General features: G+C 36.0%; 1 protein-coding gene across 2 annotated transcripts in view; it reads right to left on the bottom strand.

Annotated features, from left to right (window-relative positions):
- The window catches only part of EXOC6 (exocyst complex component 6), a 231,158-nt gene that overhangs the window by 68,061 nt on the left and 146,883 nt on the right, over positions 1 to 16,214 (bottom strand). For both annotated transcript variants that reach the window (XM_044240115.1, XM_044240114.1), the window contains exon 18: positions 10,837 to 11,016. In XM_044240115.1, the coding sequence (XP_044096050.1) occupies positions 10,837 to 11,016 (180 nt within the window). The remainder of the gene's footprint in view (positions 1 to 10,836; positions 11,017 to 16,214) is intronic.

The following is a 16,214-nucleotide window of genomic DNA, read 5'->3' as shown; positions in this document are numbered from 1 at the left end:
AATTAGGATTTACTATAGGTAAATAAGCAGAGAAAATAAGCCTGCGGGAAGTTCACTATTATCTGATTCACATGCTAGCTTTGGCTTGTATTTACTTACCAACATGGCTACATGATCAATGCTGTTAGTCTGAGAAGGAAGTCAGCCAGGCAATCAAATAAAAAAGGAAAATGTATTCCAGTAGCAGTAGAAGCAGGGTTTAAAGTAGCAAAATACACTATAAAACAGCAAGCTGGCTCTGTGTGTTTGCTATAATTTGAAGTCATTCATTTATAACATACATGTGAACATCATTTTATTTTGGAGATTTATATGTTAATTTTTACATCCACACCAATCAGATAAATCCTCCTCCAAACTGTCTACTTAATCAAGTAGTTTAAAATACCAAGAACTTTTGCAGTCAGTAAAGGTCTGCTGAGCTAGCAAATTTAGAAAACACCAACTCTTTTATAGGTTCTTTGCTACAGAGCAGCTGTTCTCAAGTTTTAATAAAAAATACAGATTTCTAAGCTCTGGAAATTTTAATTCAGTTAGATCTAGAGCCAAGCACTGGAATTGGAATTGTTAATAAGTATCTCTTCCCGCAAATGATTTTATTTTTTAAGATTTTTTTTTTTTTTGACAAAGAGAGACATAGCGAGAGAGGGAACACAAGCAGTGGGAGAGGGAGAGAGAGAAAAAGGCCTCCTGGACAAGCAGGGAGCCCGATGCGGGGCTTGAACCCAGGACCCGGGATCATGACCTGAACCGAAGACAGACACTTAATGATTGAGCCACCCAGGTGCGCCCCCCAGCAAATGATTTTAATATAAAAAGAAATAAAATGTCTATTTTATTTTAAGATTTTATTTATTTATTTGACACAGAGAGACACAGTGAGAGAGGGAACATAAGCAGGGGGAGTGGGAGAAGGAGAAGCAGTCTTCCCAGGGAGCAGGAAGCCCAATGTGGGGCTTAATCCCAGGACCCAGGATGCTTAAAGGCACATACTTAAAGACTAATCCACCCAGATGCCCCTAAAGTGTCTATTTCTTTACAAATAAAAAACTGTTATGATTCTGAAGATGCTTAGAAAGGATAAGCCACTGTTTCCACATAATCTGCCACTACAGCTTAAAAGAAAATAGCTTAAAAGAAAGATAGCATGTTAAATTATCTTATAATTAATCACTTAAATGTATTTTCTTCCCAAAAAGTGAATAACAAGTCAAAGCAAAAAAAAAACAAATCACTGGTCTCAATTTAAATACATATATGCTCCTGCTGAAGTTCCATACTAAATATATAGTACTAGCTTATTCCTTTAAAATATTAGGGATTAATTAAATATTAATTCCTTAAAATAATAAGGATTAATAAAATTAAACTAAAATAGCCTGAAAATACTGTTTAATTTTTTAAAAATTATCTAATTTACTTTTCAAATTCTGATAATCAGCTATATAATATTTAAGCACTATTTTTTAAAGGAAAAAGATAGCTATCTGTAATATGAATTTAACCATATTATGTTATTAGATCAATAAAATTCTAAATTTATTTATTAGTGGCAGCTGCACATCTGGTATAACATACTGATGCCCCTCTGTGTGGGAGGCTGTCTTCTTACCAAACACACAATGAGTTAAAAACAAAAAAACAAAAAAACCCACAAGCAGGAATAGAGGAATAGCCAGCCTGATTATCTTAATTAACCCTAGTGAACAGGGGCTGGCAACTGTGTTAGCCAGACAATTCTCTCTTCTGGAAGACTGGATTAGACTCCGGATAATCTACACATCCTCTCTAGATTTAACTTCCAATAAAAGTCAGGCAACAACATGTAACATGAACATCATGCAAGTCATAGGACTTGGTATGCTTTCATCATAGTTCCCATCATACCATTTTTATGATGGTATGATAGATCAATGTGATTCATTACCATTATATATTTTTAAAATTAATATCCAAATAAGGAAAACCAATTTGTAAGCATATATTATGGTTATGTTTTCACAAGATAAGCACTAAAGTACATTCAAAGCTGCTTGTGCCATGATTTTAAAACTACAATATTTATTTTTCATACTATTCTTTCTGGTGTCACATGAAAGAGAGGGTGATTAAAACCTCTGATTCTACAGTTGACTATTAAAATTCTCCTTTACATTTTTTAGTCAAGTAAAAGGACATGTAATTGCATATACTTAACTCAGAAAGAAGTTTGAACCGAAGAATAAAGAACATAAAAGTGTAAGGCTAAAAGAGAAAATAAGGTGCCAGAATAAATTTATGTTAGGTTGGGACTTTACATCTGTATGAAATAATGATGCTGAGAAACATAATATTATATATAAGGGCCTTAGAAATGACCTAATCCAATCATTTTACTTCAAAGAGAAGGAAGCAGGTTGTTCAGAATCAAGATGGTAGACTAAGTTAATGTTTTTTCTCCACATTCACCCTGAGATACAAGTGAAATAAAAAGCACAGAATTGCAAAAAGGAATAAATTTTTAATAGCAGAGAAAATAATTTCTGGAAGACAGCACATGAAACAGAGAAGAGAAAGGCACTGCCCATTATTTGCTAACAGGGAACTACAGTGGAGCTGAGAGCCAGCTGTGTATCAGAGGTCCAGAGATGGCAGGTGTGAAAGAGGACAGAAATGCAATGGAAAAATAGGGAAGATGATTAAAGATTTCTTGAACAACTATGTCAATGATCCCTTAACTAGAAAGTACAGGCAATTTCCATAATGAAAGAACACTTAGGGGAGAGCTGAAGGCTTCTGGTTATAGACAGAATGAAAGAGGGAGGGAAGGAGGGAGAGAGAGAGAAAAAGAATTCTGCTCATTCTGGCATGGTGTAGTGATAATGGAAAAAGAGGCAGAGAAAGCGACATAATTTATGGAGCTCAGTGCAAAGATAAATGTGGGGCCTTTTGTTCAAAAATTATTAAGAACTGCAAGAAAACAACAACTGAGCACCAAATCACACGCAGGAACCTTCTAAACTCAAGATTCCATGTAACTGCAAAGGTCACACATACATGAAGTTGGTCCTGAAGAGAGGAGGCCATAATCTCATGGTTAGCTCCATAACTGCTCACTCTAAGGGTAAGAATCCTAGGCAAAATGACCCCCAGTTCTTAAAAAACTCCCACTCAAAAAACAAAAACAAAAAACCTCCCACTCAATTCCTACTCAGGAGAAAAGTGTACCAAAAAACCAGGGTATTTACACAGTAGTAAACTACTACCAACTCTTCAGGCCTTCTTTGTCAAAAGAGAATGAGCAAAATAAAGAAACCTATTTGAGGGTAACATAGATAATTAAAGAAACTGGAAATACCTATCAAAAAAAAAACCCCTCTAATATTCAGGAAGATGTGAAAGGTAATATATCCTTTTTTTTTTTTTTTTTTAAGGAACAGTACTCTATGACAAAGGAACACTTAAAAACAGAAGTGGTTAATAAGAAATTAAGAATTAACAAAGTATTTTACAGAAGGACTAAAAAATAAAATTGGGAAAATCTCCCAAAACATAGAACAAAAAAAGATAAGAGGTATGAAATGAAGGAGAGGATTAAAGACATAAAGAATCAATCTGGGAACTCAAACATCTAACAAAATGAGTCCAGGAAAGAGTGGAGAAGAAATGGAGGGAACGAAATTATCTAAAAAATAATAGAATTTCCTTGCACTGAATAAGGACACAAAAATTTTTAAAGGGGTCACTGAGTGAAGAGTTAAGTGAATTAAATAAAAGCTCACATTTTCACACATTCCCATGACATTACAGAATATTAAGGATTAAAGAACATATCCTAAAACGTGAATGCCAAAATACAATGGAGAATGCCATAAAAATTATCACGGAAAAAGCTAGTCAAACTAAAATTATACAACCAGCTAAACTATCATACATGAGGACAGGAGACACTCTAATGGTATGTAAGGATTTAAATAGGAGGACGTTATTGAGAAAGTTTAGCAAAACCAACCAATGGGGGGCGCCTGGGTGGCTCAGTGGGTTGAACCGCTGCCTTCGGCTCAGGTCATGATCTCAGGGTCCTGGGATCGAGTCCCGCATCGGGATCTCTGCTCAGCAGGGAGCCTGCTTCCTCCTCTCTCTCTGCCTGCCTCTCTGCCTACTTGTGACCTCTCTCTGTCAAATAAATAAAATCTAAAAAAAAAGAAAACCAACCAGTGGAGCAATAAAAACATGCAGAATCCAGGAAACAGTTCCCCACCCAGAAAGCAGAGAAGGAAAAATGCCAGGTTAACAGCTACACAGCAATTCTAGAGAGCAACTGGTACGCATTAGAGACAAAGACCTCAGTAGTTGTCAAAAGACAGTAGATGAAGAACTAATAAAGCGAAAGGCTGGGAAGCTCATATCTTTGTCTTACAAAGAATTAAGATATTGACTAAAGTAGAAGGAACAACAAAATAGGAATATAAATATTTTATATAAAGAAACAATAAATAGAATAAAACATAATGTAACAATCAATGGGAGAAATAGGGGAAAGGAGATGTTGCTATGCATGCCTATCTTTCATAGTAGGGAATCACAAGTCTCTATTTTTAAAGGTAACCACCAGAATGCAAGCTGGTGTAGCCATTCTGGAAAACAGCATGGAGGTTCCTCAGAAAGTTGAAAATAGAGCTACCCTATGACCCAGCAATTGCACTATGGTATTTACCTTAAATATACAAATGTAGTGATCCAAAGGGGCACGTGCACCCGCATGGTTTTAGCAACAATGTCCACAGTAGCCAAACTATGGAAAGAACCTAGATGTCCACCAACAAATGAACAAATAAAGAGGATGTGGTATATACAAACAATGGAATACTATGCAGCCATCAAAATAAATGAAATCTTGCCATTTGCAATGAAGTAGATGGGACTATAGGGTATTATGCTGAGCGAAATAAGTCAATCAGAAAAGACAATTATTGTACGATCTCTCTGATAGGAATTCGAGAGGCAGGGTGGGGAGTTTGGGGGATAGGGAAGGAAAAAATGAAACAAAATGGGATCGGGAGGGAGACAAACCATAAGACACTCTTAATCTCACAAAACAAACTAAGGGTTGCTGGGGGGAAGAGAGGTAGGGAGAGGGTGATTGGGTTATGGACATTGGGGAGGGTATCTGATATGGTGAATGCTGTGAAAGTGTTAAGTCTGAAAATTCACAGACCTGTACCCCTAGGGCAAATAATACATTATATGTTAATAATAATAATAATAATTTTAAAAAGGTAACCACCAGAAGAAATAAAAACATATGGTGAAAAACAGCAGTCTGGGAGAGTGGGAGTGGGTGTGAGGAAAGAGCAAGGAGAGGGGCTCCTTCCCATCCCAAACTATTCTGGACTATTTGACTTATTTCTACATAATGGAATAAAAGTAAATAAAATAAGCTTTATTTTAGGCTCTATGAAATAAAACAGACATTAACAAATTAATCCAGAATTTGAATGATTTGTCTATTTTTACAGCTGGTTAATTGGAAGAATCAGGCCCAGACCCCAAATCTTAAAATTTCAATACAGTGCTGCATCTTCAAAAAAAATGTTTAAGGAGAGAAAAAAAAATTTTTTTGTAAGGTAAACTCTATGTCCAATGTGGAACTTGAACTCATGACCCCAAGATCAAGAGTCACATGCTCTACATAATAAGCCAGCCAGGTGCCCTAAGGAGAAAATGACTTTTAAAGTCAGATACTGTCTGCTTCTGACCAAATCATGTATCTTCATTTGTTATTGGATATATATTTGTTTCTCGCTTAAAGAAAGCATGTTTCAAAATTATATATGAAAATTAAGTATGCAAATTAAAGACTGGTGCCACCAGATACTTTTAGCAGGGAAGGAAACTATGGCTCTAAGCATAAAGAATTTACAAAGGATGGGGCGCCTGGGTGGCTCAGTGGGTTGAGCCACTGCCTTCGGCTCAGGTCATGATCTCAGGGTCCTGGGATCGAGTCCCGCATCGGGCTCTCTGCTCAGCAGGGAGCCTGCTTCCTCCTCTCTCTCTCTCTCTGCCTGCCTCTCTGCCTACTTGTGATCTCCGTCTGTCAAATAAATAAATAAATAATCTTTAAAAAAAAAAAAAAAGAATTTACAAAGGATACTAAATTAGGCCATCAATAAAACACTTTTGCCTGGAAGCAAAAAATTAAGCCAAAGGTAAAACCCTTCAACACCTTAAAAGGAACTAGATAGGGAAATAGATATAGAATTTAAAGATCAAATGACATTTCCCTGTTTTGAAACGAATTTTTACTATAATTTTTTATTGTACATATATTCAGATTTATTTCTTGAGTTAGCCAAAAGTAAATCATTTTTCTTTGGCAATGTGATTTTAAAATCTGTACCATATTTAGTGCTATGCTAGTAAATGTTTAACAATCATTCTCTGGGGAAAAAGCCTTCATTCATAAGATTTGCTGATTGCCATGTTCTACTTACTCCTACCTATGGCTACCAATGTGATGTCATTGAATGAACAGCTGAGAAGAAATGTGCATAACAGGCTCTAATACTAATTCCCACCACTATTTTAAAGCCATTTTCTCTCAGTAGGAAGACATCTCTAATCTTGGAGTAAAAGATATGGAGAGAAATGATTGTATTAATAGATATTCTTTGATTTTTAAAAAGATTTTATTTATTTGAGAGAGACAGTGCTCGAGAGTGCATGCACGTGCATGAGCACAAGCAGGAGGAGGGGTTGAGGGAGAGGGAGAAGAAGACTCCCTGCTTAGAGCCCGCTACCTGCCACCACCACAGGGCTTGATCCCAGGACCCCAGATCACAACCTGAGCCGAAGACAGATGCTTAACAGACTCAGCCACCCAAGCACCCCAGTAGACATTCTTTTTAATAAACAGCTTTTTAGGCATCTATTCTGTAATAAAGATGCCAAAGATAAACCCATTATTCCTAAAAATCACGTGTACTTTTTTTTAAATTATTCATCACAAGACTTCTCTTCATGCAGAAAACCAAAAGTGAAGCATATTTGAAAGCAAAGGAGGGGTGCCTGGGTGACTCGGTTAAACGGCTGCCTTCAGCCTGGGTCATGATCTCAGGGTCCTGGATCAAGCCCCATATCGGGTTCCCTACTCAGTCTGCTTTTCCCTCTCCCTCTGCTGCTTTCTTGCTTGCGCTCTCTCTCAAATAAATGAATTAAAAAAAAAAAAAAAGCAAAGGAAAACATCTTTCTTGGAAGAAAAGTTGGTGCTTACAGTTGAAACAAACAAGATTAGTTTTTTTAACAACTCTAGAGTAATAGCAAATGTAAGCACAGAAAATTACATTATCGCTAAAAATAAAATAGAGTTCTGAGAAGGGAAGAAATATGAGCAAACTGAATCATGAATATATGATCTTCTATTTACTTCAATTGTAAAAGATAATCATTTGTTAGTATAAAATTTGGATAAACTGGGTCCTCTTTGCAAATACACTTATGAAGAAATTAGAGTCATTACCTTTTGTACATACCCTTTAGTGGTTATAAATCAGTAAAATACCTTTATTGAAACAAACATATAATTATTGTTATTTATGAAGAAAGGAAATGTTCATTGTTCTTTCTAGAAGCAGACCAGTACTGGGTCTTAAAACAGTACATTCATAGTAAAATGTTACAGAGTTCCATTTGGCAGTTTTCATGAAGAATAAATAGGTATGTTCAAATTGTTCAACAACCTCTTTTATTTACATATGCATAAGTGGTGAGTGAATATTTAATGCTTTTAAAAATATCTTTGGTTTTAAGTTTCCTAGCTAATACAAAATCTTATTTTTAAAAAAACAGAACATATGTTTAAATTAGACTTAAAAAGTCTCATAATTCTATAGAAGAAAATGACTTGAAAATATGAAAGAAAATACATGCCAAAATGTTAACAGTGGTTACCCTTTAACAAGTTAACAGGTAATTTTTATATCTTCTAGACTTAGTTGTATTTTCTACTGTAAAGAAAAAAAAATACTAGAAAAAAAGGGTTACTTACACATCTGAAAGAGTAAAAACTGCTGATTTCAAGAATATTAATTTAGGGATGCAATAATATTTACTTCATGTACTAATTAATCAGACTTCACTAGCATCTGTTAGCCATTATAAGCAGGACACTCAAGTTACAATTATTCACCTAAATATGCTTTATAAAGTGAGTATCTTTCACAAAGTTTTTTTTTAAAAAAGATTTTATTTATTTATTTGACAGACAGAGATCACATGTAGGCAGACAGGCAGGTGGGGGGGGAGCCGGCTCCCCACTGAGCAGAGAGCCTGATGCGGGGCTCGATCCCAGGACCCTGGGACCATGACCTGAGCCAAGGGCAGAGGCTTTAACCCACTAAGCCACCCAGGTGCCCCAAGAGTGGACCTTTTAAACTATGTGTTCTGTCTTAGGAACTTTTTAGGGTTGGGGGTGTGAAAGAGTCAGCTTTATTTCACAGATTCAACTTCTGTGTACAACTACTTGCACTAATGACCAATACTTGCACTATTTGGAAGAGTGGCCTTTGGTTCCCCAATCCCACTGATGCTAACTCACTGCATTACCCCGAAAAATGTCAAAACTAGGATAGATGGGGAACATGGACACTACCTAACTCTTCATGTCTAAGAGGGATAGCTACTACTGCTTAAGCTGACTGACTTGGGATTATATGTGATAAATAATCTCCTGAAACTTCTTTGAGAATTGAAGGAGTCTAGAACTGGCCTCACACTCCATCTGGGACAAAGGTAACCTGAAACTAAGGAATTACTTGCAGCTTAATACACTGAAATAGGGGTGATTGGGTGGCTCATATCAGTTAATATGATTTTGGCTCAGGCCACGATCTCAGAGCTGTGAGATCAAGCCCCATGTCGGGATTCTCCCTCTCCTTTGCTCTCCACCCCCCATGCTCTCCCTCTCTAAAAAGAGACAATAAAAAACATTAAAATAAAAATGATAGCTTATATAACATACACTGCTTAGAAAAATAATGCATTTAATAATACTGTCTTTGCTCTTTGCTTAAAAGAAAACAATACAGTCCAATATACAATTTCAGTGTTCAGAGAATTAATACACTAAACCACAGCATAACTGTCAATGCTGGCTAAAACTTATTATAGTTAATAACTTAATATTTTTGCTTGGGAATTATGTTTCTAGTTTATTCCATGAATGAGAATATACTGTTGTTAGGTCCATTTTCTCTTTTCTTAGCTATGAACTGTATTTTTCTATTTATTTGATCATGCTCTATTATTTATTGTTGTATTTTTTGGCCTGCATTTTATAAAAGTTCATTTCCTTTACAGAAAAACTCTTGTTAGATGACATAAAAATCCAAAATGGCTTATGAAGAATCCCCTAAAACTAAACAAAATATCATTACTAGATTACTCGTGGTCCAGCTAGGCCAGGAGTCTGTCTTTCTCATAAGGCATACTGTAGTAACACCTTAAGAGAAAGCAGGATTTCCTCCCACACTTTAGCTTCTTGAAGTGAGGTTTATTTGACCTAGCCATTTCTAACATATAAAATCTCTTAATTACACCCAAATTATGCACAAAACTCCTACACATCTCATTGTGCCAAGCTGTGAAACACATACTACAACATAAAAATACAGTATGTGTATATCTGTGTGTATGTGTGTATACACACATACGTTTATTCTTGTAGATTGCTTTTGGCTGGAGATGTATATTGACAACATGAATTCAAATTAATTCAACAATTATTTAATACCTACTGTATGAGAAACACTTCTTTAGAAATTAGTTGAAATAAGAATTAAGCATATATAGAGATTCCCTTTTTCAACACAAGGACAGCAGTAGGAATGTAATATAATCCCTGGGTAAGCTTCTAAAAGTTCTTTGGCACAGATCCACTATTAAAATCTCTTTAGGAAATTCTTCTATTTATTTTTTAGCAACACCTGCTTTCAACTATTCTAAATGGCTCTTTGGAGCAACTCACGATGGAGAAAGAGTAAAAATATGAGGAGAATAACTTTTTTTTTAAACAGGAGAGATGGCTGGAGGCAGTCAAACAGGCTTGAGATTAAATACTCTCTTTTTCTGTTCAGTTACATCTTATTTTTCTTTTCTTTCTACATTTTATTATTTTAAACCAGGTTTGCTTTTTCCCTTTTGTTCCCTTTTGTTCCCCTTGTGTTCAGCTACATCTTATGAAATAAAAAGGTCAACAAATATTTCCCTATTTTATTTGTATAAAAACTATTCCACTCATGTTTTAACTGTAGTTCTGTTATTTTTGAATATACCTAATGAAAACATGTTCACCCCAACATAATGTCTTCAGTCTGCGTTCCTCATCTGAAGAATCCAGTGTTCCAGACTATTCATACCCAAATGTCCCTGTTATTTACACATATATTTTTAATGTTTCATCAATAGATTATTCAAAATGTAGATGCACTATGATTATATATCAGGAGAGAACAATGTTCCAGTTTTATTGGCCTTTCTAACTGGAAAAGTCATTGATCATATGGACTTTTATGAGAACTACTCCTATTAGAGTTTATTTCAGTTTAAGTCTACACTGAATTTCAGGGTTTTGTTTTGGTTTTGAAACAGAGTTGTAGTCATTTTGGTTAAAAATAAAGTAAATTAAAACTTGAAACAAGTAGCTAAGTTAGAAGTCTTCACAAATGGATTTACAAGAACAGAAAGAAAATATTCAAGCTAGGAAGTTGGTTTGAACAAGTAAAACTCAAACTAAGATTAAATTCTAAAATATACTTTAGTAAGCAAAATTATAATATTTTGAAATTTTTTTATACTTACAGGCAAATGAGTAAACACTTGAAAGATGCTTCTCAAAAAATTAATAAGATCCATTAAATAACCACTAGCTCTTCCATCTGGCTCAGACATTGTCCAGTCATAATCAGCAAGCTGAACAAATTCATCAATTTTTTGATTAAGCTTGGTATATATTTCTCCTTCTGCTGCATGTCGAGCATCCTGACAAGGGACAAAATAATAAAAAACAAGAAATAGTTATAGAAGCAAATAACAGAAAAAGATTTTTAAAAATTCTAAAATTTATTGGGGTGCCTGGGTGGCTCAGTGGGTTAAGGCCTCTGCCTTCAGCTCAGGTCATGATCCCGGGGTCCTGGGATTAAGCCCCACATTGGGCTCTCTGCTCGGCGGGGAGCCTGCTTCCTCCTCTCTCTCTGCCTGCCTCTCAGCCTACTTGTGATCTCCATCTGTCAAATAAATAAATAAATAAATAAATCTAAAATTCTAAGATTTATTTTATATTTTTCCATGGTCTATTATCTTAGTCATTTATTTGAAGTCCAAGAAAACTGTTGTTTTTTTTTTTGATTGATAATATTCTACTTGACTGACACTACTTTTTCTCCCCAAACTCAATGTCACCTTTTCATTTTTATGTGGTAGGATAATTTAGTTATTAATTCTGCATTGTTCTCAGAGCTTTAACAGTTTTTAGGAGAAATAGAAGTGAAAAAAGCAGAAATTGTCAAGAACACAGAAAACCACCCCTGTCCACTGACTGAGAAAAATAAGGTTGGATAGTCACAGAAGAAATGGAATAGTTGCTGGTGTTTTAAGTTAAAGAGGGGAAAAAAGAAAAGAAAGAGATAGTTAACTTCTCAGAGGAGGAACAAAGAAAGGATGGAAGTGATGCCAAAACACCAGAGTAAAGATCTCCAAACATTCTTCCCTCCATAAAAGCAACAAGAAAACTAGCAAAAATCGTCAAAATCAACTTTTCCAGAACTCTGAAAATTAATTCAAAACTTGCAGCAATCTAAGCAGTGTTCATTCGAGAAAAAAAATACAGCTGCATCTTGGTAAGAGATGCAGGGTTTTAATGTGCCCTTATTTCCATTCTTCCTCCCCTGTTCCAGATCTATAGTATCCTTGAAAATCAACATCCCACAACTGTGGTAAAAACTAACAGCCTAAAAAAAAAAAAACTAACAGCCTGACAGTCATCAAATGGGGCCGAACAGGGTTGGAGTGCCTTCAAAACCACATCCCATGAACACTGAAAAGAAATTTTTTATTTTATTTATTTATTTATTAAAGATCTTATTTATTCATTTGACAGAGAAAGATTACAAGTAGGCAGAGAGGCAGGCAGAGAGAGAGGAGGAAGCAGGCTCTCTGCCGAGCAGAGAGCCGGATGCGGGACTCGATCCCAGGACCCCGAGATCATGACCTGAGCCGAAGGCAGCGGCTTAACCCACTGAGCCACCCAGGCGTCCCTGAAAAGAATTTTTAAAAAAATTAATAAAAAAATAACATTCCCAGAGAATTATCATTATTTCAACTACCTAATGGTTCCCTGGAAGACCCCACTTACAGGGATGTCTTTATTTGACTTAAAATGAGGCCTGTCCAGTGCAAAAAGTCTTTTCTCTGAGGACATTTGTTGAAAATAACTGAAGGCAATTGTTTAACATCACAAATGCCTAAGGCAGTACATTAACAGGGCATACAATTAGCTAACTAAAAAGTAAAAAGAAAAACTGGGGAAAGAGATATCCATAGATAACTGTGAAAGGCTCTGACATATTCCCGGGACTCTAGAAGGGTATGTACCTGTGTGGGGCTGTGCACAAACTCAGAAAAGACCACGGTCCGGAAGCAGAATAAGGCTCTAAACTCTCATCTATGACTGACCTTGAAGCCCTGTGTAAGCAGGAAGTGAAGGCAAGAGCAGACTTGTCAAATGCCTGAGTGTTGAAGGTATGCCCTAATACACACACAGAGTTCTTCACAAAAGACTGCGGAACTTATTGGTTCCAGGCTTTTAAGAAAATCTGTGTCCAATGATTAGCTCACCACAAAGCTAACCAAACAAAGACTTCCATGGTCACAGAGGAAAAAGAATACAGATTTTATAGAATTAATGCAGAAAAGTCACAACCAATCAACCACCAGGAAAAAAAACAACAAACCACCTTGGGAAGAGAGGAGAATCCGATTTCCAAAATTATCATAATATATTATTTAAGTGTCCTATTTTCAACAAAATTGTAAGTCACACAAAGTAACAAGAAATTATGACCCATATATAGGTTAAAAAAAAAAATTAACAGAAACTCTTAACTGAGGAGGTAGTCATCAGACTTGTAAGACAAAAGATTTCTTTTTAAAGATTTATTCATTTAGGGGGTGTCTGAGTAGCTCAGTTGGTTAAAGTGGCTGCCTTTGGCTCAGGTCATGATCCTCGGGTCCTGGGATAGAGCCCTGCATCAGGTTCCCCGCTCAGCTGAAAGCCCGCTTCTCCCTCTCTCTCTGCCTGCTGCTCTGCCTACTTGTGCTCTCTAGCTCTCTGTCAAATAAATGAATAAAATTTAAAAAAAAAAAAAAAACTATTCTCTCTCTTTTTTTTTTGAGAGAGAGGGTGGGAGAGAGTGTGCTTGAGTGGGGTGGGGAGAAGGAAGGGGAGGCCGGGGCCGGCAGAGGGAGAGGGGAAGCAGACTGACTACCCATTGAGCAGGGAGGATCATGACCTGAGCTGAAACCAAGACTCGGACGCTTAACCAACAGAGCTGCCAAGTGTCCCAAGACAAAAACTTTAAACCAGCGATTTAAAAATATGTCCAAATACTACAGGAAACCACATCTAAAGAACTAAAGGAAAGTATAGCAATGCCTCAAAAAATAGAACATAAATAAAAAGAAATTTTTTAAAAAAGAAACTCTGCAATTGAAAAGCACAATAAATGAAATGAAAAAATTATTATAGGGGTTCAACAGACTTAAGTGGGCAGGAAAAAAAAGATTCGATCAACAATATAAATAAACTAGACTTAACAGACATCCACAGAATATCCCACTCAAATACAGCAGAGCATACATTATTTTCCAAGTGAACATGGGATGCTATCCAGAATAGGGCATATGTTAGTCCATAAAAAAGCCTTAAAAGGACTGAAATCATACAAAGTATGTACTCCAAACACAGGAGAATGAAATTAGAAATCGGTAACATTACAGAAGAGAGGGGTATGGGGGGATGAGGTAACCAGGTGACAGATATTAAGGAGGGTATGTGTTGTGAGGAGCACTAGGTGTTATATGTAACTAACAAAACATTGAACACTACATCAAAAACCAATGATGTACTATATGTTGGCTAACTGAAAATAAAAATAAAATAAAATAAAAATGATGAAAAAACAGTAGGATATCTGAGAAATTCACAAAAAATGTGGAAATTGAACATTAGATTCCATTAAATAACCAATGGGTCAAAGAAGTAATCAAGATAAAAATCAGAAAATATTTTGAGGTAAAACAAAAACAAAACAAACACAATACCAAGACTTATGAGACTTCATGAAAGCAGTACTTAGAGGAAATTTACAGTATGCACACTTATTTTATAAGAGAAAAAAGACCTCAGGGGCGCCTGGGTGGCTCAGTGGGTTAAGTCGCTGCCTTTGGCTCAGGTCATGGTCTCAGGGTCCTCGGATCGAGTCCCGCATCGGGCTCTCTGCTCAGCATGGAGCCTGCTTCTCTCTCTCTCTCTCTCTCTGCCTGCCTCTCTACTTGTGATCTCTCTCTGTCAAATAAATAAATAAAATCTTAAAAAAAAAAAAAAAAAGACCTCAAATCAATCACCTGAACTTTTTACCTTAAGAAACCAGAAAAAGAAGAAATGGTAGTTGTGGGTTCTCAAACAACAGCACTCTGATAGAATGCCATGAGGGAGACTGGGGAACTACAGACTAGGCATTGTGGCCTTTGGAACCAAGGCAAAAGATGTCCATGTCTCTTAAGGGGATCTCTTAAAGGGGATCAGAAGATACCCTTATCTCTTAAAGGCTCACATATATAAACTTACGGAGCAATCTCAAAGTTAAAACTAGAACAGTCTCTGTCTCTCTCAAGTTTTGGTTTTTTTGGGGGGGTGGGGTGAGAGGCTGCAGAAGCCCCTGGAATACTTTGTACAAACACCTTAAGGAAGGTGAACAACTTAATCACCCTGAACAGTAAAGCATGAGAGCGAAATTTAATTTGATTTGGGGGTAGGTTGGTGTTGACAATGTAATATTTCTGACAAAACTAATACCTATTTAGATTTTTGACTAAGAAGAGACTTCAGTATTACTAACCATTAGGAGTCACATACTCTATCCGAATACAGTTTAATCTAATATCATGTCTATGAATAAGATCACTATAATAAGACACTGAGATGAGTAAGACTGCTCCTACCCTCAAGGATATCACAATCCAGGGAGAGATACAATACTGTTGTCCCTCCTTATGTATGGTTTCACTTTCTGCAGTTACCTACCATGGTCCAGAAGCAGAAGATCCTCCTTCTGACAAATCACCAGATGGTCAACAGCAGTCTAATCATAATATCTACGTCATTCACCTTACTCCCTCTCATCACATCAGCATTTTATCATCTCACATCATCACAAAAAGAAGGGGGAATAAAGTACTTTGAGAGAGAAAGACCATATTCACATATTCACTATATTCATTTTTATTGCAGTACACTGTTATAATTGTTCTATCTTATTATTAGGTATTAATCTTTCACTGTGCCTAGTTTATAAGTTGAACTTTATCATAGCTATGAGTAGATAGGAGAAAACAGTATCTACAGGGTTTGGTACTATCTGAGGTTTCAAGCATCCACTGGGGTTGGATTGGACATATCCTCCGAGTATAATAAGGGACCTGTATAACAAAATATAACTAGTGCTAAAGTAGAGATTTAACAAAGCATCCTGAGTAAACAAAGGAAGAAATAATTATTACTTATTTGATAAAAGTCTTGATGGAGAGGATGTCATTTGAGTTGGAACTTCAAAAAATATACTCAGGAACATTTACGAGGTATTTTGGTTTGTGTGCCTTAAGAAATTTTCAGGAGAACAGTATAGAAGAAGGTAAATGTGAACAATCAAAATGTGTCATTTTCACACTTTAATTCTTTTTGCCTCCCTCCCCAGTTTTCACAATGTGTAAACACTCGCTACTCATTGCCACACTGGACTGAAAGAAAACCAACTACTGGTAGTCATCTTTCCATTTGCATGTCTGTTTTCTTTCTTTCCTTTTTTTTTCTTGGAATGAAGGAAATGGAAGGCCCCAGGAAGGATCTTTCAGTGCTAGGATTTCATTATTTCTATTTTATTTATTTATTTTTTAAAAAGATT

Source organism: Neovison vison, chromosome 2 (genome assembly GCF_020171115.1).
Source record: "Neovison vison isolate M4711 chromosome 2, ASM_NN_V1, whole genome shotgun sequence".
Taxonomy (NCBI): Eukaryota; Metazoa; Chordata; class Mammalia; order Carnivora; family Mustelidae; genus Neogale; species Neogale vison.
This window is presented reverse-complemented; position numbering and strand designations above follow the sequence as displayed.